Genomic DNA, 25,503 nt, shown 5'->3' with positions numbered 1-25,503 from the left:
ACTGTTTGAAATGTCAATGACTAGCGGCTCGCCCACCATGTGTGGTCACATTTTTTCTCTGATAACTCAATGTGTGCTCACCTTATTTCTCATCCAAACTGGAGGTTTTCACCTGGAGCTTGACTGGCCCTCCAGAAAGTCTTGTCTGAAATGGAGGTCACTCCTTTTCAGATAGTGCCCAAAATCAGTCTCGGTTTTATTACGATTGAAGCAAGTTTTACATGAGATTTTAAAAAAATCAAATTCCTTTTGAATCATTTCTAGACTCACCTGAGATCATGAACTCGCTTTGACAGATTATCAGTGCTCTTGTTTGAAGAATCCACTGTGGTCTATGCACAGATTTTGGGGATCTTTACCTGTTGTTTGTCTTTAGAGGTGTTTGTGCTGGTCCAACAGTCCACGTACTTAAGACATGGGGACATATTCCTCAGTGTTGTTTTTGGAAGCTTTGGAAGTCTGATCAACAACCTTCAAGGCCTACTAGGCCCAAAGTTCAGCTAAATACAGCCAGAAACCACCACAAGATTGTAATAATGCCTTTGATTGTGCTGTAGAGAGTTAATTAGACTCTTCTTAATTCACTTAGCAACAGATTTTTTGAGTTTTTAGGCAGGATTCCTCAGATAATCATTAGATAGAAACCAGCCACAAGTCCAGAAAAACACTGCAGCAGCCATCTTGGATATCAGATGGACACGGACATTTAAACTGATAAAAAAAATATTGAATAGACCAGTTTAACATTACAAGTCAGTGTTTCTGTATCACCACTCATTACAGTAAGGCCTCTAACTACTGTGGCCAATGCAAAAACACAAACTGCTGTATCTAGAGCCTGTGTTTAGTTTGTCTGTTTCTCATTGATTGATGATTCTTATTTTTAGGTGACTATAAAGTCAAGAAAACGTGCTTATTGTAATATATTCCTTTTCTGCCTATATATCCTCCTAAATCCTACACACTGGGCCTTTAACCCTTTAAAACCTGAAGCACTGTCACTCTTCCTGTTCTGTAAGAAAAGTGATGCCTTTCACAAGTATTTAAAATCTATATTTACTCACGTACTGTGCTTCAGTACAAATGTGAAGTATTTGTACTTTACTTGAGTATTTTCTTTTCATGTCGCTTTATACTTTTACTCCACTATATTTAAGGGGGAATATTGTACTTTTTACTTCACTACATTTATCCGAACGCTTTACCTACTTTACAAATTAAGATCTTTGCATTAAAAAAACACGAGAAGATTTTATATAATATGATGTTTGGTTATTAATTAAATTACAAAACAATTTATATACGTTATCTGATTAATCAATCAGTCGATTTACATCAAATTAATTGTAAACCATTTTAATAAACATGTAAGTATTTTTCTTTTTTTTTAAATATTTTTTTTCTCTGTTCAGCCAGATAATTTTGAGTTTTTATCAGTTTTGTTTTTATAATTTTGAGTATTTATAATGGTTTTTTTTCCCTTTTTTCATGTTTTTGAGTTTTGCAGATTTTTGTTTTTTTTTAATGTTTCTGCATTTGGTACCATTACTTTTAATACTTTAGGTATTTTTTCCTGTTCATACTTACTTTTAAGTCAGATTTTCATGCAGGATTTTTACTTGTCACAGAGTATTTTCACAGTACGGTATTTGTAGTTTTACTTAAGTAAAGGATCTGAATACTTCTTCCACCTCTGACATTATAGGAATAATAACAGAAAGTTAAAGCAGTGAAATGAATATACTGATTTATGTTAAAGTGTGACTAACAGATGCCAACCTCTTGACCTGCCTCATTCTCATCATAAAGTGTCAAGAGGAACTCCACATGTAGGTGCAATATCCAGTTACCAGTGTCCCCCCTGAGAGGCTCACTGTTTGCATGGTATGGCTACTTGTATGCAGCCCTCCAGTGAAGCTGACCTTAGGGGGAAAAGACACTGTATCCGATTTCACTCTTACATTTTAATCCCTGCCCATTAGTGGGAAAACATTGACACTTGCCCAGGAGCAGCGACCAAAAGGGAATTCCATCTCACTCCACATTAGCAAGCCCAGACTGTCATTGTGGTAAAAAGCTCCTTGTTAGTCTGATCTCTCTGAATGCCGCACTATAACCCTTTGTGTGTCTGTATGTGAATTCAACACCTGATGCCTCACCAAATTATTATCTAGACACACAAACTGTACAGATCCTCAAATTCTGAAACTCAAACCTTAAAGGAACAGTTCACCCAAAATTAAAATTTCATATTTTTCCTTTTACGTGCAGAGCTTTTTATCAGTCTGAATTGTTTTGGTGTGAGTTGCAGAGTGTTGGAAATACTGACCATGAAGTTGTCTGCCATCTCTCCAGTATGACGAAATTAGGTGGCACTAAGCTTTTGGTGCTCAAAATGCCCAAAAGTGGGGGATGTACATTGCTGTTGAATTTTTGAATTCTGAATTTTGGATTTTTTTGAGCACCACAAACCAAGTGACACCTAGTTCCATTATATTGGAGAGAAGGCAAACATCTCTACGGCCGATATCTCCAACACTCAGCAACTCACACCAAAACAATCCAAACTGATAAATAACACCACAGGTAGGAGGAAACAAATGTATTTTTGATTTTGGGGTGAACTGTCCCTTTAAAGTTAAGCTCAACAGAGACTGTGACCATTATGAATAACTGACCGTCAGCTGAGTCGGATGTCACATGCTCGCCTCAGTTAGCCAGAGCAGCATTTGAGAACAACACCCTGTGAAAGTTTTTATTGAGCTGCTGCTAAATTCACGACCTATTCAGCCTGTTTATCGACCGTGTGTTTGCTTGCTGTCTTTCCATAGAAACCAGTGTGTGAGGGTCACCCTTCAGTGAGGCTGCGGCCTGGCAGGTTATTTTCAGTGCCTGTTGCTAACCCATCAAGGGATAGCATTTCATTTCTAGCCCATTCTGTGTGTGTGAGCGCATGCACACAAACAAACAATCATGGTTAGCAAAGCTGCATGCATGTAAAAGAGCAGCGTGCCTGCTGCCATCAGTATCCGCCAGTATGAGCCTTACCATACAGAGCACTCAGGGTTTTAACAAGCCCCAGGATATTCTGTATTTACATTCACTTTCTTTTAGCCAAATCTGAGTAATCCATCAGGTTTTTCACAGTGTCTGTACCACTGTGCACCCTACGGCTGAAGAAATGTGAAGAAATAACTTAAAACCAATCAGTAACATCCCATTTTCCCCCATTTAAACAATTTTCTTAAGAGCCCTTTGTTGTTGATTATAGACTCAGAAATGACTAAGAATTGCAAGAAAAAGAAAAAAAAATCTTATTTTAAAGGAAACACAACAATGGTTTTCTAAAGTAATTGAGGGGTTTCCCTGCTGTGTCATGTGAGACAGTCTATTTCCAGTCTGTGACTTTAGCCGTCTGTGTAAATGTGATGCACAGGAGGATTAAGAAGGTTTACACTGTTAGAGGTGGAGCAGAAATGCTGAGAGATACTGCCTTTTTCTTTAACACTAGTTAAAGGAATGAAGATACTGTAGTACTTGCTACTACTTGATGAAGATACTGTACTACTTGCAAGTACATCACAGTGCTGTAATGTAGTGGTGTAATGTAACAAAGTAGCCAAATAATTACTTAAGTACTTTCTGGGAGCATCTGTACATTAGTTGAGTTTTGATATTTCTGTCAACTTTCACTCCACTAAATTTTGTAAATAAATAAATAAAATAAATAAAACTTATACCTTTATTTTACTATAGTTTCCCTAAACATCTTTGTTAATTACTTCAAAACAGGAAGAGAGGAAGGACTGATGGGCGGATGAATGAAGGTGTGGGAGAGAAAGGCAAAATACATTTTGTTCTTTAAATCCTTTAAGTTGTTAAAAAAGACCTTATTTTTCTTCAAATGTAATGTATGCTCCATTGTTAAGTTGGTTTACAAGTTATGGAGAAATAATTTAATAATTCTCAAAATTCTGACCGCTTGTTTTTTATGAACAATTACTTGTACTTTCACTTTAAATAGCTAAATAGATGTAGTATAATAAAATTGATACTTAAGTACAACAAATATCAGATACTTAAAGACTTTTACACAAGTAATATTCTAATAGATCAACTTCTACCAAAGTAATTTTATGGTAAGATATTTGTACTTTCACTCAAGTATAGCTACTAAGTAGTTCATCCGCTACTGTTTGTATGACCACACCCGGTCTGCGTTATAGGATGTTTCCATCCTGGATATGGTAAAAAAAAAAAAATTCAAATGCCTGCAGTTATGCGGTTCCACCAGAGGATGTCCCCAAGACCACAGTGTGGCGTGAAGCACAACAGAGAGATTTCCCTTCACTGTTCCTCCATCGCCCTCTGCTGTCTGATGTGATGTGTGTGCTCTGTGATATTACTGCACACTGAACTGAGCAGTGGTCTTCTCTCAGCCCCTTTATTTTTGTTTATAAGGCACTGCTTGGCAAGTTACCCTTCTATTTCACTTCTCTTTCAAAAAATAATATCTATTTCCAGACACACACGCTCACAGAGATTTTTATCTCTTAAAACTCCTCAGATCAATATAGAGTTTGGTATATAAGCTTCCAGTTTATTTTGCACCAAATGAATGAAACAAATTACAAGAGGTATTGAAATGAGCAGTGGTGGACCTAAAAGACACACTTGAATAAAAGTACTTCTTTTTCCCTTTTTTTTAAACCAGAAAATTACTTTGATATGAGTTAAAGTCAGAAGTAGAATATTACTTAAGGAAAGGTTTTATATCTGATATTTACTGTACATAAGTGCCAAAACTCATTTTATATTAAATGTACTTTAGCACTGAAGTAAAAGTACAAGTAAATGACAAAATTTTAAATATTTAGTTTGGATAATTATAATGTTTTTTTTCTCAAACTTTTTTCATTTTTCCATGGACATTTTTCCTTGTCTTTTTTAAATCTAATTTTGCAATTTGCTCAGGGTTCAAGGTTTAAATACTTGAAAGTTTGTTGTCTGAAAGTTGTCTGAACACAGTGCAAGAAAAGCAATGCCATGCCAGGTTTCAAAGGGTTAATAATATATTTTCCTTGAATAAACAATGGTTGAATTTTATGACAGTTTTAAAACTAAGATTAACACCGGACTATCCATTCTGCAACAGAATATGTAAGTGAGTCAAAGTAAGAATCATGATGATTTTATTATAATTTTGTTGATAAAAACAAACAGATCACAGTACAGCATGCATACATTCCTTACAGAGGTCTAAATTAAAACGGGTCGGATGGTTTCAAAGGAAAATGGCATCGTTATTGAACAGGCTGGCTTCATGTTCATTTGGTAACAACTGTCACAAAACACACTGTATGAACATGTGTGTGTCTGGGTAAAAGTCTGTTGCAACACATTCATAAAGCATATTCAGTGACAGTTAAATACTTGCCTACATTCAAAGAGTTTTGTATTAGCCATATTTCCATTCTCGCTAACAACCTGCAGCCATTCACACACATTTTCATTCATGAGAAACTCTGGGAAATGGCACTATTGATCCCCCAAGAGGTGAAAAACACACCATTTTAATAATTATTAATTAAGACAAAAACCCAACATAAACAATAAATTGGTCCAATAAAAGTGCGATTTGCGATTTAGAGTCTTAACACTGAGGAGTTTATAAACTAGACAATAGAAATAAAATCTTGATATTACATTAACACAAATATAATACACTAATAATAAAGGTTTAATTTCAAATAAAGATACTCCAGAAGCAGACATCTTAAAACATGGTGAAATTATACTTCTACTTTGTTTTTTTTATATTAAATTTAAATTTGGAACAATTAAGATGTACAGCATTTACACATTCATAACCCTACATTTCTGTGCTTCTGTTGCCCAGCCTGGAACATGGAAAGGGCAGGAAACCAAAACCTTGGATTTACCCTAAAATGTCCCCCGTTGACTTTATCACACATATGTACAGTAGGTCCGTGACTACAAAGGCATTCAAAGAAAGAAATTTTGGCACCAGGCACAGAATTGAACAAACATTAAAACCCAAACAAAAAAAATAATCTGACTATTCTCACCCTTCAATGTGTCGTCCTTACAACATGACAGAACAGTGAATGTGCATTTAAACTGGCTAAAAAATGAATGAAGTACATTTGGCATAATTGTTGCTGGAAGAATAAGAGAGAGGGGGGACAGGGCAGGAGCGGAGGTCTACCCCAACAGACCTGACAGGAGGATCTACAGTGCATTTCTGTCAAAAAGACAATCTGTTGTTCATCCTGAGTGCTAGAAGTAAACAGGAACTGGAAATAGCTAAGATTAGGGGCGGGCCTTTGAACTATTTACACGTTTATCACTGTAGCTTTTGGCTTTCTGTATCACCCGATCCTGCTCAAACATACATTCTCTTACCTGGTTTACAATAGCAACATCAGTAACTTATCATTTTAACCCACCGTGTCCTGAATTATCTCTTTTATAGAAACATGGCTCTCTTTTGTCTGGCAGCTACCGCACAGTCCTGACCAGTCACGACCAATCACAGCGTGCCAACTTTTCCTGAGACAGGGTAAGGTATTAAAAACCTTTACTAACTTTGGGAAGGGATGGACAAGCTTCATTCAGGGGATTTTTTAAAAAAAATTGAACGAGTAAGCTCTGGGAGAGGTATGAAAAGTGCACTGGGCGGTCTGACTGTCTATACCTCGTTGATGGTGCGCTCAGAGGGCCTGAAGTTGACCGAGTTAGATGACGACATGTAGAAGGACTGGGTTTTGCGATTGAGACGGGCACGTTTGGTGGCCACGCACAGGCTGCGCTTGCTGGAGGTGATGATCTCTGTGATGAACTTTTTGCAGTCTACGCAGATCTCCATGGTGACCCAGTCCTCGGTGAGCTCCTTGGGGAGCTCTGGTTCGTCCTGTGATCGTCCGTCTTTGCTGCTACTGCTGCTGTGTTTAGACAACCTGAGGACAGGAAGAAGGAATGATCTAATCCGACACTTTTATTTTTAACAAACTTCATTTACTTGACACACTTTTGGACCATGACCCACCAGGTGGGAACCACTGGTTTACACTACAGTTGACCAAATGGTTTCTTCTACTTTCACTCAGGAGCAAAACTCACCCTTTTATCTAAAAGAAATAATAATTTGACAATTTTGGGGATCTACAAGTAACGTACTTGTAAACGCTTCTGCGTAGGCTGTGTCGACTATGTCCAGACCCAAATGGGTTCTTTTCTGGCTCAGCAGGGGCAGACGCTCCACTCGCCTCATCTTTAGCAGCAGCACTGGGGCCCAAAGAATAAATGGGCAAGGTGGAGTAGGGCTTAGATGGCAGCCGCATCTGAAGTAAAAAGATAAACAATATGGCAAAAATTAAAACAAAAAAATGCTTTTTTAGAGGTACTGTTAGTGCCAACAGTTGTCAAGCATGTCAACAAATTCTAAAGTTAATGTTCAAAAGTGTGTTTAATATATATCAATATCCGCCTACCTTTTTAGAGCACTGGGAACACACAGGCCTGGGGAAGATAAAAAAGAGCGGTTATGTTACTGAACAGATGCTGCACTTAAAACATGCCACGATTTACACTGCACTGCTATCATATTGTCTAACTCATGATGACAGTTCAAGTGAGGTGGAAGTGGATTAGAGAAATGAGAGATAGTGAGCCCAGCAATATTCCCAACTTGAATGAATTTCTGGAAAAGCTCTTTTGATTCTGTCTAAAGAAATAAATCGATGACAATGCTGATAAATCTGAAAGAATTATATTTTGGTGCGCATGGCTTACATAAAATAAACTGCACAGTTGAATAGTGGAGAATCTAACCAATCTAACCATGTGTGACATGTCCACATCATAGACTGTATGTGGTATAAAGATGGACAACATGACCACTCCCCATAAGTGAAGCCACAACACTGCAATCACCCCGTGCAGGTTGGCTGCTGTGTTAGTTCTTGGGACATTGACCGAACTAAAATCTCAAAGGACATGCTAAATACATTTTTCTCAAAGACAGTTTCTGTCATTTAAGGTAGTTCTCATCACCCTGATGTTTGATCAGGCGTTAATTTTTCTGGTGTTTGGTTTTATCTAGTTATTTAATGCTGTAAAAAGGGGATTTGGCACCATGATTGACAGCTGTGTGAGCCAATCTGTGTGCTCAGGAACAATGCCGCTGCTCGGGGTGGTCAGACAGGTGTTTGGGCAGAAACTCCACTACCACAGAGATCGCTACTGCACAGACTCTGGCTCCAAATGATGTGAGCAGCACAAGGTGGCAGCGGCTGTATCTGAGACATTTTGGCTTCACTTTTGCATAGCGGGGTTAAGTGTTTTTATCTACAGTTTATAGTCCATATTGACAAAAGTTTAAATCTGTGTTGTCATGTGCAATCCAAGACACTTATAGCTCTGATAAACTGGTCACCACCGGGCATTACAGCAGCTCACTTCACAACAACAAAATTACTGGCAACAGAATAAAATAAAAATAAACATCTGAAACATTATTAAAAATTATAGTAAATTAAGCAAGAACACTATGTTGTATTGAAGTGAAAAACAACTTGACAACAAGACGAATTGAATTTGTAACAATTTTAATTACCAGGTGTGTTGGGTCCATAAAATACAGAGGGCCTCGAGTCTCTCTCCTCTTTGACGTGTACGGGGGTCAGGTCTCTAATATCGTGGCCAGCTCTCATACACAGTTGGGTAAATGCGTTTTATTAAAATGATCATGTCCAGTCTTATGTTGAAGCGAATTCCTTGGGTCCATCGTTTTGGACCAGTGAAGACCTTTAGTCTTCAGAAATAACCGACGCCGAGTAAAGTGACATCACTTGAGGAAATATTCCAGATTTTATGCAGCTCTCTCTGTAGCCTCAAAAGTCTTTATAAAAACCTTTTTAACACATGCAGTATGATTTCCTTACTCCTGTAGATGACTGATGTGTAAAATAAGTAGAGTTCTTCTACAAATTGAGTAGTTCTATTAACGGTGACCCAACTTACCTTTTGCAGAACTGGCAGGTGTAGGACCAGGTAAAGAGAGAGAACCTCTTGGTCCGACAGGAAAAGCAAACCTAGAGAAAGCACGAGGTGAGGTGAAGCGGGTTCACAGAATCTGTTGCATTCAAATGACGACTAAAGAGTATTAGCACTGTGACGCCGAAAAATCGACATTTGTTACAGACCTTTCCTTTCTTGAGGGCGGTGTAGATGTCTTTGTACTGCTGAAACTTCTCCAGCTCGGCCTTGACCAGAACCTGCCTGATGTGCATCACCTCCTCCACTGTCAGAGCCAGACACTCCACCGGGTAGCAGAACTCCTCCTGAGGGAAACAACACATCACATCAGTAAACTACCCTTATATCTGCAGATTGGGAAAACGGTAACCCGAAACTGTGCAACAGCAAGAAGGGATGATATCAGCTGCCAATAAGACTGACACCCACTTAACCATAAAAAGCAAGCATGCGATGTAGATAATGAAGGTGAAAACACCAATCTTCTTTGCTCTGTGCCAACCACAGATGATGCTTTCACTGACATGACAGTTTGGCAACGAACAGAAGATACTGTACAGAGCATGCTGGTAATGTCCCGTCATGTTGGTGGTCCACAGCTTTTAGCTATCAATTTAAAGGTATAGTTTGGGGTTTTTTAAGTGGGTTTGTAAGGGGTAATTATCCATAGTCTATTACATGCAGTAGATGTCAGTTGGCAAGTGAATTTTTTCTTCTTTTGCAATTTTACTTTTGACTTTACTCAGTGGACCTATAACCTTACAATGAATATTTTATAACATTTTTTTCCATGCAACCAATTTGTACGTGGACCCCATCATGATGCAAGCTATGGCCCGCCACAAGATTTGTGACATAGTTGGGAGCCTACTCAACACTTTCAACATCTTTCATCCCAACGTCATAGCTTACTGCACCCAAAGTCTAGTGAAAATTCCTCAGGGAACTTCTTCATCAATCATTTACTCTCAGTGTCCTTCAGTTGACTTGGATTAGAAAATGTGAGACTCTGCTGTAAATCTTTATCATTTCTCAAGTTCCCTGAGCTATTTTCAGTATGCCGCAGATCTCCCTCTCACCCAAATGGTCAGGATGCAAAGTCACATTCATCTACAACAAGTTTGTACGCTGGATGGGTCACACACACACACACACACACACACACACACACACACACACACACACACACACACACACACACACACACACACACACACACACACACACACACACACACACAATAACAGTGACATACCGTGCCCTGAGCACCACTGGCGGCTTCAACCTGACCAGCAGACAGAGGGAACAGGACGTTCAAACAGAAGCACGACCTCATAATAACACAAGCTTCTCAAACATAGTACGCTTCATAAAGTTTAATACAAGATGAATCTATTAGAGGATACATTGAGAGGCTGCCAGTTAAGTCTTATTTACAGCCATCTTTCCCAAACATTAATACATTATTTCAAAAACTCTCTTCCTACATGAGCTCATACCATTACTATATCATCTTGTGTGGCATGAAATTAAATTTCACAACAGCATAGCTTCATAACACAGTCCCAAGGCTTTAGTGAGATGGCCACCTTCATATCTCATGATCTCAGGATCACAATCCGAGTCTGATCTCCATCTTTTCCTGTATGTCTATCCAAGCAAGGACATACAGTATCTGTGTAAGTGAAGGGTGTATACAGATTTTATATTCTTCTATTTTTACCCTCTTATTTGTATTTTGTAGTATTTTTATCCTCATTCATTCATCACTTTTTTTCTTTTTTCCCTTGCTTGACTCTTGAGCAGCTGTAACTTGTCAATCCTGCAAATATGGGTTTAATCAAGTTATATCTATTATATCTTACAAATCCATGCAAGTCTTCCCCCAAATCTTCTTCCCTGTTTCACCCTTATATGTCCCACTCTCAGTATTTGTACTGATCTAATACAGGGAAAAAATGGCATTATGGATTTAAAAATGGGTTGATGATAGATGGACAGAGGGTTGACCAGGTTACCTTGGTGCTGGGATCAGCCATCATCTGCAGCATTATGTAAAATCAGAAAGGACTGCCATTAAATCTTTGGGCCATGACAGCTGACCAGTGTAAACATTTTAATGAGATATGAGTAAGAGAAAGGGAGGGGAACTGCAACAAAGATCTTACTGTTCTATATCTACTAGAGACACTTAACTCCCAGTATTTATATAAAGGCAAGGCGTGTTTGAGCATATGCTTGTATCGACACAGGAAAAGAAATACGGCTTCACATTTAGGAAAATACTCATTGATTCTATCATGAAAAGAATGACTAGGAAATAAGAGGCTTTTGATTGCTACGATCTGTCATGAAGAAGTTTAATTATTCTCATTTTTAAGGCAAGGCAGGATGTCATCACCAATATGAAAAGCAAGAGGTAAAAAGAAATATATAAAAATGGCGTGACAACTATTCCCAGGGGACTGGTCTCCAATGAGGATTTAAGCATTATTTCTTCTGATCTATGATGAGTAAAACTGGAGCCTCTGGTTAGGCGCCAGAGGCCTGCCATTAAACTAGTAAGTGGTGAAACTGAACCAATTCCATCTAAACCCTCTTCATACAGCGGCCGGTCCTGTGGTTTCAATTACATCCATCAACCTCACTAGAATCATACGACCGGCACAGATTTACTCAGACAACCAGTGACCTCATGGCAAGTGAATGTCCGGTCACAGGACGGGAGTAAAGTCAACAGATATATTGTATGTATCTCCAGTGTTTTTGGCAGATTCAGATCAGAGTTCAAATGATTTGTTGTTCTACAAACTCTGCAGTTCATATGAATGCCTGTACTTAACCACTCTGTACTCTTCTATTATTACATAATATATAACAGCTTAGTTCAAAGCTGGAGTTTGAGACTTTTACATATAAATTAACTCCTGTGACGTTCAAGCTCTTGCCAAACGAGTTCAGACAATGCTGTTAATCATCATCAGGGTAAGCTGTCTGTATTTCACTGTATACAGGAGTTGAGATTTCCCATGCAGGAGCACAGGAAGCAACATGTTTCAAGTCAACCAGCAAGAGAGGGCAGGAAGGGGGGAGAGACCATAGGGACGGAGTAGCAGCAAAGAATATGGCAGAAGATATGCTGTAAAATCCTGAGGAGCGTCCAACAAAAGGCTCTGGATTGGATGAACTAGGTAAAAAAGAAAGTCAGTGTTCAAATGCAGGATTTAAGTAAAAAATAAAAATAAAAATAAAAATAAAAATAAAAATAAAAATAAGGATTCAAGAGAGGGCTTCTGGAGGCAGGAGAGGGGGGACAAAAGTTCTGCACTCCAGCTATATTCATCTAACATAAATGTATTTGAACTGATGCCATGACATCTGCTATGCCATTAAACCTTGAAACTTGAGAAAATTGGCAATGAGCAAGACATTTTTTAAAAAATTACAAAAAATGACTTCAAAAATAGCATAAACTTAATTTTAGAAACAGTCAGAAAGAAGAAAGAGCATAAATAAAAAGTAAATAAATGAATTACTTAAGAATAAAAAGAATAACTATCTTTTTATATATTCTTTCTGTAACATAATGTAAGGACTGTGGATATAAATGTATATTAATGAAAATTATATATGCATTTTTTGTTCTAATAATTCATTTTTACTCTTAATCACTTTTCACCTTTTACAAATTTCTTGCATTTTGAGCGCCATTTCTTGCTTAATTACTGATTGCCCTTTTCCCCATATTTTTGACAGAAATCAAACCAATGTGCTCATGTTTTAGAGGTTTTAAATGGTTGTGAAAGGCGTCAGAATACAGAACGAGAACACTTCTGACGATTCTGGTTTAAAAGGGTTAATAAAATGTATTAGTAAATCCAGGTGAGAAGTTGAAGCTCTGTCATTAACCTCAAAGCTTCATTCATTTATTTATTCGTCCAGGCCGTGATGGCTAATCCAACAGAGGTATCTCCCACAGTTGACTTACCAAAGACTTGGAGCTCTGTCTGGATGGAGCTACAAAGGGGCAGACACTGGTGGGGGCCTCCTTCTCGATAGAGTGCCGCCTCTGTGGAGACTGACGCTTGTCTGGCTGCGGGGTGGCAGAGACGGGCAGGAACTTTGGAGGAGCTGGAGACGTGGGACAGAAAAGAACAACGCATGAAAATACGGCTGAGGAGCGAACATTGCAAGCACAACTTCCATATGTTTGTAGGAGTCACAAAGCAGCTTTTACCTTTCTTCCCTATGACAGGCTCAGGTGACGTGTCCTCCATCAAAGACGGGGACATACTGGAGCTGCTCCGCGTGGGTTCCTCCTGTCAACCAGAAGATTACGCTTATTTAATCACAATATATTGATAGCTTTGGATATTCAAAATATTGCATGAAAAAGCAAAATGTAATTAGGGTTTGACTTTCTGCTTGTGGATTTTTCATGCGGCTAAACTGGAACTGGCTTAAGGGGGCAATGATCATCTTATGGACACAGACAAAAAGACATCTCACATCAGATTCGGAGCTGTCCAGCTCAGCCAGCGTGGGCGCTCTGAGCAGCCTCTTCCTTTGGCTAAGGGGCTGCACTCCACCTTGATTGGGTGCCAGGGTGCCACTGGCCAGAGACTGGGTGCTGACAGCCAGTTTCCTCGGTGCATCAGGAGTGTCTGTGGGGGAAAGATGTGATTGTATGATAAGTGAACTATAAATTCTAATGAATCACCTTCTTATCTAACAGCTGGCCATCATACCTCTTGTGTAAACTATGGGTGTCTTGGGTGTATTGTTACTAAAATACCAGAGTCAATTTGCGCAGGCCACATGGTGACCAAGATAAGCCCCAACTATAAAGATTTCTTCCTCAGTCATTTCATCTAGACAAAAGAACTTAAATTCCTTCAATGTATTTTGTTGCTAAGGTCAAAATGTCCAAATGAAACACACACATTAACCAAATTTTCAGAAAAATAATTCATGTGCATTTTCAGTCCACTACTGTAATGCCAATATTTGGAGATGGTTCATCAAAATAAGCAGGTGAAGATAAATCTTCAGTCAGGAGAAGAAGAAGAGGAGGTCACAACAAGATGATGAAATTAAAAGAGCGCCAATCAAACCTCAAACAAAGAGATGTATGTTAACAGAGCACCAGTGTGCTTACTTATGCTCATTTGAAGTCATCCAGACGATGCTGACGGCGTACAGTTGCTTATGCAATGACGGTGCGTCATGACTGTATGTCACCATTTATTCGTTAAATCTGTTACCATTTCATTGATAATATACAAACTTTTTCACTTCCCCCAAGCATAAAAACATTTTTGCATATTCATATTGTACCCCATTTCCATAACTTAATTTACTTAGTTTAAAACAGGTTGGCCTATATAAAAATACAGTCCTACATTATTTAGCACATTTCCAAGGCATCTGACTGACATCTATACATATTTGGTTGGATAACCAGGTATCATTAGCCTATGTGTTGTATAAGAAACCTGTTCATCACTAACCTTATCTATGGGGGAGATTAATTTGGAGAGGACAGTGTGATGCTGCTATACTGTATGACTGTACTCCAACTCAAGTTAAAATGAACTATGACCCGCTGCACAGCAGCTTTTAGGCATTTGCCGGCCTCTGTCATTATGTGGTAGCGTGTTTCTGTTCCCAAGAAGGGGAGCAAAGCAAAAGATGCTGATCTGATCCATGTGTATCATGTGATGCTAGTGATGCTTCACTGGTCACTTGTTTCACATGATACTTATGACTATTGCACTACAATCAGTACTACAGGGAACAGATTTTGTGTAATGTTAAGACATGTTTTGGGATTTTTATGAACATGTTTTAAACAACAATCAAAATAATGTATGTTTAAAACTTTTCCAAAACATTCTATCAATTCAAAACTATTCCCAGGCCTGGAAAATATTTATTCTAATTTCATATTTTTTCCAGGAATTTTATGACCCATGGAAATTCTACAATTGTGAAGTTTTCTTTTTTTTGTGTGTTTTGTTTTTTTGCATTTCCACACAGGTTATTTTATGCCCATATTCAAAATGCGCATAAAAAGAGGTGGATGGAAATGCGCCTAATGCTTCTTTACCTGAGCTGCGAAACAAGTCCTGAGGAGTGCTGATGCTTTTCCCTGCACCTGTAAAGGAATTAAGGGAATGTAACCTTCGGTCAGACCACACACACATTCATAATTTCATTCCTGACACTAGACTTGTACCACAGGGAGGACTTGACAGCAACAAGCATCTGTCAGACCAGGTGTGAATTAAGGGGATGCTGTGTAGTTGTGGGCTACGCTCAAACAAATATGTTGTGCACAGCTGGAAAGCATGGAGGGAGGGGTGAGTAAAGGGGAAGTGCCGGGGGAAGCAGAGAACGACAATGAGTGCAGCCACGGTGCAAAAGGTTATTCTCGTACATCCATGTGGATTATGGTCATCCTGTGAAAGTGTAGTGCGTCATTCAGACGGTCATCTCCCATTCAACTTTTCATCTGAGGTAGGCTGTGGACACCAGTGTTATGTAATGTGTCATATTCCTCAGTGAGAGCGGATTAGGGTGACGAGCAGGGCAGACTGGCTGCAGGGGCAGAGTGATGATGTGTAATCTCACCCTACTGGCTCTGGCTCAACGGCTATCCCTCTTCACCTAGACTACAGATGGCCCCTGTGAGTCACTACTACATCCAGGGCACGCAGTCAAACTTATATCATTCATGGCATGACTAAAATATAGAGTACATGATTTGAAGCTGTTATGTTTTTAATTCTACCCCTCAGCAAACACCAAGGTGACTATTTTACACATTGCGAGATTAAGGCAACGTTCAGAGTTCAGGCAAATCACTTTTGTTTCTGAAATCAGGTCATGATATTCCGTCTGCCCTGTTATTTGGAGTGTGAACAACATAGGCGTCAGTAACTCCGTAGTTACGTGATATGGTTTTTCACCTAGGAAGCATGAGAAATTATGCTGTCATTTCACCCCCTAAACAATCGCACTGTCAAGTTCTGGTGCAGATGTCCTCTGTCACGCCAGATAAACACAGTGAAGGAGGAAACTGGTAAACGTTGCGATATTCTGTGCTAACGTCATGGCAGGCTTCACTGTGCAGAGGTGTGGTGCTAACCGTCACTCTGGATTTCATATTGTTGTTGTGTTGCTGGTGACAGAAGAAACACTTTGCTGCCATTTACACCTCACATTAAATTGTGTTCCATATCCATATTGTATCTAGATACGATTGAACCTGATTACATTTACACCTGATATTAGTATGCGTCTCAGGTGTCCACTTTGACATTGATTGCTCTGTCCAGAACCTTAATGCATTCAAAAACCCGCCTGTCAACAATATTCGTTGATTATAATAAGAATTAAAAACATTTTTTGAAAATTTCAATACTGATATCCATTTTATTACCTGCATTTTCAGAAAAATACTGGCCTAAAAATACAACAAATACTTTTAAAAACACATTTAACACATTACATAATTGTGTTGTGGTCACAATGCATTCCTGACCACCTCCAGTGGCGTCTGCAGAATCGGATCACAGTCCATCCTAATATGTTTTGAGTACATTTGGTCAAGCACGATCTGATAGCAATCAAATAACCTGAAACGAATTTTAAAGCAGGGTGTAAAGGGGGTCTCTGAAAACCAATTTGAGTGACCAGAGTGTCCAGACTGAGAAGCATCTCTAAAAATCCAACTGGAATCGCATTTCAAACATTGTTTTTTAATTTATTTTTTGCTGTCCATACTTTCTAAAATTAATCTGGATTCAATCTGAATATGCCCAAAACAGATTTGAGCTAGCAGTCTCAACAAGCCCCATGTTGATCCATCTTTTCCTCAAGTGCAGTTGGTGTCTGTAATCACAACAGCCAGTAAGTAACAGTAGTGTGTCATACACACACACTTGAAGACAAGCACCAACTAACAGAAAAGGGTGTGTGTGTGTGTGTGTGTGTGTGTGTGTGTGTGTGTGTGTGTGTGTGTGTGTGTGTGTGTGTTAGCAGGAGCTAACCCTAAAATAGCCTGGAATGAAGCACACGGTACAACAATGGGAACACAATAGGTGACGTGAAACTTTACCTGATGAGTCAAAGCTGTAAGACATGCTAAGAGGTCGCATGACTGACAGATATGCCCATGTTTGAAATAAAAGAAAATGGGAGCAAATAGAAGAAAAAGAAACCCATGAGAGTTCAAATGGATGAAAGTCAATGAATCATCCATGTTTATAAAACATATTTGCAAAAATAGACAGTTTCTGAAAATCTAACATTAAAAAGTAAGGAAGTATGTTAAGGAAGGACCTAAATAGCCTCCCATGTGTATGATTATGCAAGCGCTGCTCCATATTACCCTCTTAAATCCCCTACAAAAGGTGTCTTGTGTAGCACTGTGCAGTAAATGCTGACAACATATTTACTGTTTTTATCTGATTAAAGCCTTAAATAGTTTGAAATATTACATCAAACCGACCAATTATGATGGATTATTGACCTCCTATGCACCGCTGGCTTTTTATCATATTTTTAGTTAGTTCACAACAAACAACTTATCAGTCCAAGAGCACATTTCTGAGTAACCACAACATTTACTTTAGCAGTGCAGGTTTAGCAAACAACATAAAGCTCACAGCTGCAGTTAAAGTGATCCTTGTTTAAACACTATGACACTTCTGATTAAGTGAACACATCAATGTAGGAAGAGGGCTGTTTAAATAATCATGATGGATGTGGTTAAGCCATGGTTAATGGTTATTGTCCTGAGTGGAGGGGTTAGGCTCATATGGCAGCAAGTTAACACACATACTCTCGCTGATTAGAAACAGTCGAGGCGTATCTCCAGATTTTGTTTATTGGCTATTTGTGCATGCATGCATATATGTCAATGTGTGTGATTGTTAGCAGCTTACCCAGGCGGCTTCTGCGGATCATGTCGGGGGAGACGGGCCTGAGCTTCCTCTCAGCTTTGATGTCCTCCAGCAGTCGTTCGTGGAGGCTCCGGGGACGTGGTGGGTGGGGTTTCAGTTTACGGGCTGCAACCTGTCATGACAACCACCACATCAAGTGAATATTCAACATTCAACCACAGTGAGATATTTTCCCTCTCAAAATATCCCAAGAAGGAGTGCACGCTTTGTAATTCAGGGTTCCCACGGTAATGGAAAACTTGAAAAAGTCATGGAATTTCACAATTTTCCAGGGCTGGAAAAGTCATGGAATCATTGAAAGTTTAAGAAAAGTCATGGAATGTTTTTTGTGTGCATGAAACTGTTACAGTAATCTTTTGTGGTAACCTTTCACATAATGAAACAAAATGGAAAAATATATTTTCTGTAGCTGTCGACATAACGTGGCTTTAATATGCGTCAGTGTGCGACAGCATTTTGTTACCATCAAGTTTCTGCATTTTCTTCCCACATTTTGTCTCTCTCTTAGTGTAAGCTGATATCAGTACGACATAGTGAATGCAGCACTTTTGTGTCACAAATGTTGGGGAATATATCATCTGACATGTAAGCGGCACCATGCTGTGTACTACTTACAGGGTTGAGAGGTGGTCGCGACCTGATGAATTCAAGAATGATTTCATGCGCACTCTTCTTTAACCTTGGTGGGATGTCTCCATTCACCTGAAATAACATTGTTAAATATGATGAGATTTGATGTCTTTGTTCTGAAGTACTTGCCCTGGGGAGATTGTTGCAACCTGCAGAGATAATTGATATTGCAGCATGACAACATTAAGTATCGTGATTATTATTAACATGAAAGGAAAAAACAAAAACATGTCATGGCTGAGTGTTGGTCTCGAGTTATTCCAAATAAAGTGAGAAAGGCTCTATAGAAATAAACCCTTATCTTGACTTTTCCCTCACCATGACTTTTCGTAGCTTGTAGCGTTTGGAGCGGATGTCGTCCATCAGCATTTCGTACGGTGTGAGCTGGTATTCGATGGGTAATGGGTTATACTGACGCTCCTGAACCTTCTTCAGTTTAACACCATCTCGTAGATCTCGCATCACCTGCACCCAGAACCGAGCCTGGCAAGGAAAAAGGAAGATGTAATATGATAAAATACTACAATGCATTAGTTATGCACTTTCTAACACATGGTCACTGGTCTAGTTTAGTAAGTAAATATTCTTTTTACCCAATCTGCATTTTGTAGCTCATTTAGGTCTTTAACAGGTTCCTCCCGATTCTCGCCTTCCATTCTCCGCAGGTTCTAGACAAGAAAAGGGACAGAAAAAAACATAAAGAGAGAGGAGAATTACAGCAAAATTTAAAAAGTATTTGTGATACTCAAAAGGTGTACAACTATATTTACAATGCTTTTTTCCAACTATTTTTATTTGCTATCAAAGCAGAAATGGTACAATATTTACATGTTTATTTATCACCATATTTTTTCTTTTACTGTTATAGTAGTAAGTAAAATGAATAGATAAAGAGCATTTACAGTGCTGACTTTAGCTGAGTTGAGGTCACTGGCAAACTGCCCATATTGTCAAAGCAGTCTGGTTAATTAAATCAATGGATGTTGTTTCACATGAGCAGGTCGATATCAGTCTCATCCTATATTGACAGAGTACCAGCGAGGTAAAAAAAAAAAAAAGGGAGCCAATAGTCGACTAATGGCTGCTATTAAAAGCCTGCCTGCTGGATCCTCTCTAAACAAACTAGTGACTGAAGACTGGACCAGCTCAAATGTCAAACTGGGTAAGGTTAAGGTTTGCTCTCCTTGTTTTCAGCTGCATGTGGCGAGTCTAGATGTTGTAAACAGTTACTCTGCTATCACACTATCCTTTCAGTTAGATTGTTTTCCACTGAATGTATGACTCTGCGCCTAATGAGAACAGACAATGTAGCTGCCCAGACCCGATAGACAGGAGACAGAGTGCAGTTATAGCAGCTCCACCACTGAAGGAATACAGACACTTTTAGTGTTCATTTATCACAAACACAGTGAAATACACATATAATAAATACAAATCTGAATTTAGTTTTTCAAAAGTTGTTTCAGGCCACATGACTCTAGGATGATCAACGATTTCCCTCTCAGATCAAAAAACCACAAGCCTACAGAATCCTCTGCTGACAGTTGCTTTCTTCTTATCATCCTCACATCTATTCATCCACAACCGTGTTTACTGCAGAAACACATTCCCTCTTCCCACGTATCATCTTTTTTCCCACCTATCTGACCTTTCCCTTTCTCCCCTAATATCCTAACGCATTTCTGCCGTCAAATTACCTTCCAAGGACTTTTCTTTCTTTCTTTTTTTAACAGTGACAACATTTAACCTGTCATTCACCGACACCTCTCACGATAAATTCCAGTTTTGGTTTATTTCTAGCCTGGCAGAGCAGACGGGGGGAATCCAATGAGAAGAAGCTGATAAACACTGACAGGGAAGACAGAAAAACAACAACAGTGAGAGAAACTAAAAGAAAGACTCACTGACTGACCTCCTAATTTGTAAGCATGTGTGATGCTGTGTATGGTTACTTATTAGCAACTAGCCAGTGACATTCGGTGCAAAGAGGCCCCTGCAGCCTGGTGGTCCCCTCCTGTAAGCTCCTTAAATAGCAGTAATAAGGTTAAACTTGATTCTATAACCATGTATTACATAAGGTTGTTTGCATGACTCACGCCACTGTATTTGGTGTACATATTGCGCAGCAAGCAAATCAACCAGGAAACACAAAGTTGTACTGGTATGTGTACAAGGATTTCACTTGATGTCTATTTTGAGTGCTTGAGTGGGGTGGGGCAAAGGTTTTTCCCACAAGCTCTGTACTACACTTTAAGTCTTTACAAAGGTTGCCCATTAAAATGTATGCATTATTATTATTATTCTGTCAGCCAGGTGCAAATGTAACGTGTAACAGGACCGACCTATCAAAGAAAGTGCAGTTGTTCTCGAATGAGAATGGAGTCCATATCCAACACATTACACTTTTGCACGAAATATTCACGTCAGAGAAATTTCTTGCAGTATGTATTTTATGCCAATAATTCCTAAAACAAACTGTGATAGTATTTTTTCTTAAATTAGACACACTGGCTTTTTTACAAAATCTGGGTATGCTCAAGCTGCATGTGACATCTTCCATGGTGTACTGGTGTAAAAAGCATTTCTTTCATGCTTAAAATGAAAGGTGAAATGATAGATTATTTTAATTAGGAAGAATGGGCTTATTTGGGATTTGTTTTAGGTAAGAACATAATTTAAGCACATGTTAGGGCTGACATGTTTCTGAATTGTATAATATAAAATTGAAATTACAATAAAACAGTTACTGTTATATTTATATCATATATAAATTATACATTAACTTAAATAAATTAAATATTTACTTAATATATAATTATATTATGTATACATTATATGAAATTATACATTTATTTTAGTTTTCATTATTTTACAAAGCATTATGGTCCTTTAAAATAAATAAAAACTACATTAACACTTCAGTCTACATCAATGCTAGTAATTGGGAACCGTGCCATCCAATAAGCACTGACTGATCACACTATCCATAGACCCATTGTATGCCTGCAATATATTTTGAGCCTTAGATGTGATTGAATCTTTTTTTAAAATTCATCAGTAGTGCGCCCCTCTCCAGTTAAAGCGTTCACTGAATGAGCAAAAACATCCCTTGTATTTTTAATTGTATAATTTTGTATCCATAACTGACGCCACTGAATAAGAATGCTTGTTTGGCAGGAGAAATACCTACAACTCTATACCATGGGGTTTTTTGATTGTTTGTTTGTTTGTTTGTTTTATGTTTGGAATCTGGCGCCCCACCCTCTTAAGACTTTTGTTTGGGCATTCCTCACATAATTCTCTCAACTCTTCTTTTCAGTCTGTGTGTGCACACAACCCTGCAGTCTCATGCCCTTTAACAGGGACTGGCGGGACATTTACCTATGCAAATTACAGCTTTCAGTTTATGAAGACATAATTATAAAAACACAGGCGCAAACAACTCTGCAGCTTAAAAAAAAAACCCATAAATCTGACGTATACTTTTCGTAGGATCTTTCTCATGAACGAATTTAGGAAAAAAAAACTATTGGTGTATGAGGCCCAATGAATTCCAGCATGTCGTGATTAACAACTGATTAATCGCCTAAAGCATGCTGTCTGTTAGAAGCTCTATAGGAGGAATCCCTCAATAATCATACTGAATTACCCTAGTATCAATACCTTACGTACATAAATAAATGAGAAACAGGATGCCAGATCACGTCCACCGAGAGTTATATCATGCCAAGTTATCTACGTAATGAGAAGTTGGCCCGACAAGGGGCTCAGACAAGGACAGCCACACATTTTCAATCCTTCTGGACCATTACTTCTTCATGGGCTGTTTTATTGTTATTGTGCCGTTTCTGGGCACCACTCTGGTATTCTCTTTTCCAAGCGTTAGAGTCTGTTGGCCTAAGAGGTCTTTATTAAACACAGTAAATCCACTTACCAAGCAGAGTGGTAAATGCTCTAGGACAAGAAGGTCTGGTGTTTTATCATATTCTCTTATCTGTTCTGTGCCTCCAAGCTCAATCTCCTCTATCACTTTCTTTCATATTTTAACTTGCTTTGTGACATGCAAATGAGTCGAGTGTTTTCAGTTTGACTCATGGACAAAATTAGCTGACTTTGGGAATATAGATGAGTGACAATTACTAAAAGTAAGTGTAAATGTTACTCATCACTTTTGAAGTAAGTTTAGGTGACTCACTTTACAAGTGTATTATCATGGTAGAAAATATTCAAGTGGGTAAGCAGAAGGCATTGTTTGTGTTTCTTCTTTATCAATAACTCAAAGATGTCACATGCCACAGTTTTTTTTTTACCTCCTTGGCACTCTTGATCTTCTCCAGAAAGGTGTGAAGTTCCCTGGTTTCAGCATAGAGAGCACGACACACAGCCTGGTAATGGCTGGGGGCGTCTGATGGGCTGGGAAGGTGGGAAGAACATAACTGTGGAGGAGAGAGGGGAGGGGACTGGTTATATATAGTGGTACCTCTTTGGGCTATATAATTGACTTATCCTTATATAAAAATCATAAATTAAACATGAAAAACGAAACATGTATATATTAGTATCCTGTATAAATGATGCATATAATAGGTTTCTTATATAGTTAAGCAATTAATCACAAAAAGACTCGTACAAATGCATGAAGAAATCATGTACATAGAGACAATTTTTCAGGCAAAATTTTATGGAAATATACACCATTTGGTGGCCACGTCCCAGTGATGGTAATATTATCCGGAACTTCTTACTTGGCTACAATACCTTGAGAAATATCTATATTTGGTTCCACAATGAAAAACTGACATTGAAGGGATACAAGTTAAGTTTTTTTCTTAAAAGATAAATATATCAAGGCTACGACATGACAACTACAACTTTTCTCTTCTTTGTCATTAGCAGAGAACAGCAGAATGACGGCAGTAAATGTTATCAATCAGCAAGAACGAGAAAGCTGCTGGTACCACTGTATTGATACGGTGAAAAATGTGATCTATTAATGCGTTCTGACAACACAACTAGATACCGTGGCTGACCCAAATACTTCATTGCTTCAAAGCGTCAGTCTGTGCCATGGTAATCAGTGTCTAAATTAGTATTTCAGTGCTTTGTTATTTGTTTTGTTTTTTAACCGGTAAACTGGTGGAAGAAACTTATAAGAGGTAGCAAGTGTCAGACACAGATGAGGCCAGTGTCAGCGCAATCATCAACCCCTGCTTCAAGCAATGAAAGTGGCCGGCTGACGAGGAAAAGGTGAGACAAACTGTGGACAGTTATAGGAAATAAACATTTACTGAAAGCGTCATGTCATGTCATGTCTCATTGTGGCCACTGAAGAGTTCTTCAGGTATTTCAGTCTGGACCAAAGTCGTGGTCTTGCAGGCCTATATAACCATGCTGCTGTGGCTAAAAACAGTGCATAGCATTGCTTTCAACAGAATAAACCTGATTGTCCAGCCAGAGTGACGCTGCCTGACTAGCAGCACTTATGCACCATTTAAAGCTCTGACCCTTATGGCATGTGACTGTGATTGTAAAGATAATAATGGCTGCCTAGCATTGTAATGGATGACCTGACAAATTATCTCCGTGACATGAAAGGAGGAAACCAGATGAATGACATATTTTCATGTTCTCCTGAAGGGCTTGGCTAGCCACAGGAATGACTGCCTCAGCAGTAGGTGTCTTCTTCCATGTCCACTGAAGGAGAATTCACAGGTAATAATGACACCTGAGCAGTGAGTCTCTTTACGACCATGCTTCAAATACCGCTGCATCGGTGGTTTCCATTGTTAGCACTATAAACAATGATAAAGCATGAGCCTTGTTGCAAAAAATGAAGAAAAGCTGTTGGTTAACTGTATGTGGCAATGTCTCAGTTTGGAGAATTTGTTTTAATGAACTTGGCGGCCTCCTTTGTGTAAAATCATTTGTCTTTGATGTGCTATAATTAAATGGGCTACAACCCAAACTCCAGATTGACAGCTTTGGTAAGAGGATGACAGCTCATGCAGCCACTCCTCAGTTCACTCCATTTCACTTGAGCAATGAGGAAACCCATTCAGCACATTCAACGTCTAACTATTACTGTCTTAGTGGGATGCTTCACTAGCAAGCCCTGTCATCTTTTGTCAGCTCCGCATTGGCTGAACCCTCGCCAACCTAAACTCCCCCCAGCTGACACAACAGTAGAGTAAAGGAAGGAGGTCAGCCAGGAATGTGCTGCATTATCTACTCCAGCCATGACATGCCAACATATAGACGTTTACACTCAAGAGAGTGATTGTTGGAGAAATGATGAGCCAGCCGAGGCGAGGCACGCACTGTTTGTGCACTACACCGGGTTCATTATATGGAGGGAACAGGCTGTGAGAGTTTCTAAGCCTATTCCCCAAATACCAGCATGTTTACACAGCTATTATTGTCAGTCTCATATTCGGAAGCTGTTTGGGGAATTTACAGCGTGACGGCCCCCATCAGGGGAATTTGTTCTGAGCCGGAGTGATGACGATGTGTGGATGAAGTGCCCTAATAACAAACCTGATATAGAAGTGGGATAAAGGAGGAAATATTCAAAGCAAAAGAAGAATCTGTACATTTAATACACATATGATAACTTCAGTCAGTCAGTCAGATCCCTCAAACCATGACTGAAGACCAGAGTATTGATAAGTGCTGAAGTTATACGTTTTGCTATCAGTATAGGAGAAATGAAGAAAATATTTTTCTTTTACAGTTTTTATCTCACCAAGTCTGGTTCTAATTTGCAACAGGATTAAGAAATTTGTCTGCATGTCATCCCCTCTCTCTCCCCCTTTCACGCTTAAGCTGTCCTATCAGAATAAAGGCA

General features: G+C 38.9%; 1 protein-coding gene across 7 annotated transcripts in view; it reads right to left on the bottom strand.

Annotated features, from left to right (window-relative positions):
* Window positions 1-5,175: 5,175 nt before the first annotated feature.
* Window positions 5,176-25,503, bottom strand: part of spire1a (spire-type actin nucleation factor 1a) — a 46,118-nt gene continuing 25,790 nt past the window's right edge. Inside the window, exons 4-20 of one of the 7 annotated variants that reach the window (XM_088090076.1) lie at window positions 22,970-23,095; window positions 19,253-19,327; window positions 18,978-19,142; window positions 18,645-18,731; window positions 18,012-18,141; window positions 17,183-17,224; window positions 15,170-15,217; window positions 13,570-13,724; window positions 13,298-13,379; window positions 13,049-13,191; window positions 11,079-11,102; window positions 10,316-10,345; window positions 9,228-9,365; window positions 9,046-9,116; window positions 7,515-7,542; window positions 7,201-7,364; window positions 5,176-6,980 (exon numbers count right to left, since the gene is read on the bottom strand). In XM_088090076.1, the coding sequence (XP_087946202.1) occupies window positions 6,713-6,980; window positions 7,201-7,364; window positions 7,515-7,542; window positions 9,046-9,116; window positions 9,228-9,365; window positions 10,316-10,345; window positions 11,079-11,102; window positions 13,049-13,191; window positions 13,298-13,379; window positions 13,570-13,724; window positions 15,170-15,217; window positions 17,183-17,224; window positions 18,012-18,141; window positions 18,645-18,731; window positions 18,978-19,142; window positions 19,253-19,327; window positions 22,970-23,095 (1,776 nt within the window). In that variant the 3' untranslated portion in view covers window positions 5,176-6,712. The remainder of the gene's footprint in view (window positions 6,981-7,200; window positions 7,365-7,514; window positions 7,543-9,045; window positions 9,117-9,227; window positions 9,366-10,315; window positions 10,346-11,078; window positions 11,103-13,048; window positions 13,192-13,297; window positions 13,380-13,569; window positions 13,725-15,169; window positions 15,218-17,182; window positions 17,225-18,011; window positions 18,142-18,644; window positions 18,732-18,977; window positions 19,143-19,252; window positions 19,328-22,969; window positions 23,096-25,503) is intronic. The other 6 variants (XM_088090077.1, XM_042506288.2, XM_088090078.1 and 3 more) reach the window with 6 other exon arrangements.

The sequence above is a fragment of the Plectropomus leopardus genome, chromosome 17 (genome assembly GCF_026936395.1).
Source record: "Plectropomus leopardus strain MGB_pleo_1.0 chromosome 17, ASM2693639v1, whole genome shotgun sequence".
Classification (NCBI taxonomy): Eukaryota; Metazoa; Chordata; class Actinopteri; order Perciformes; family Serranidae; genus Plectropomus; species Plectropomus leopardus.
This window is presented reverse-complemented; position numbering and strand designations above follow the sequence as displayed.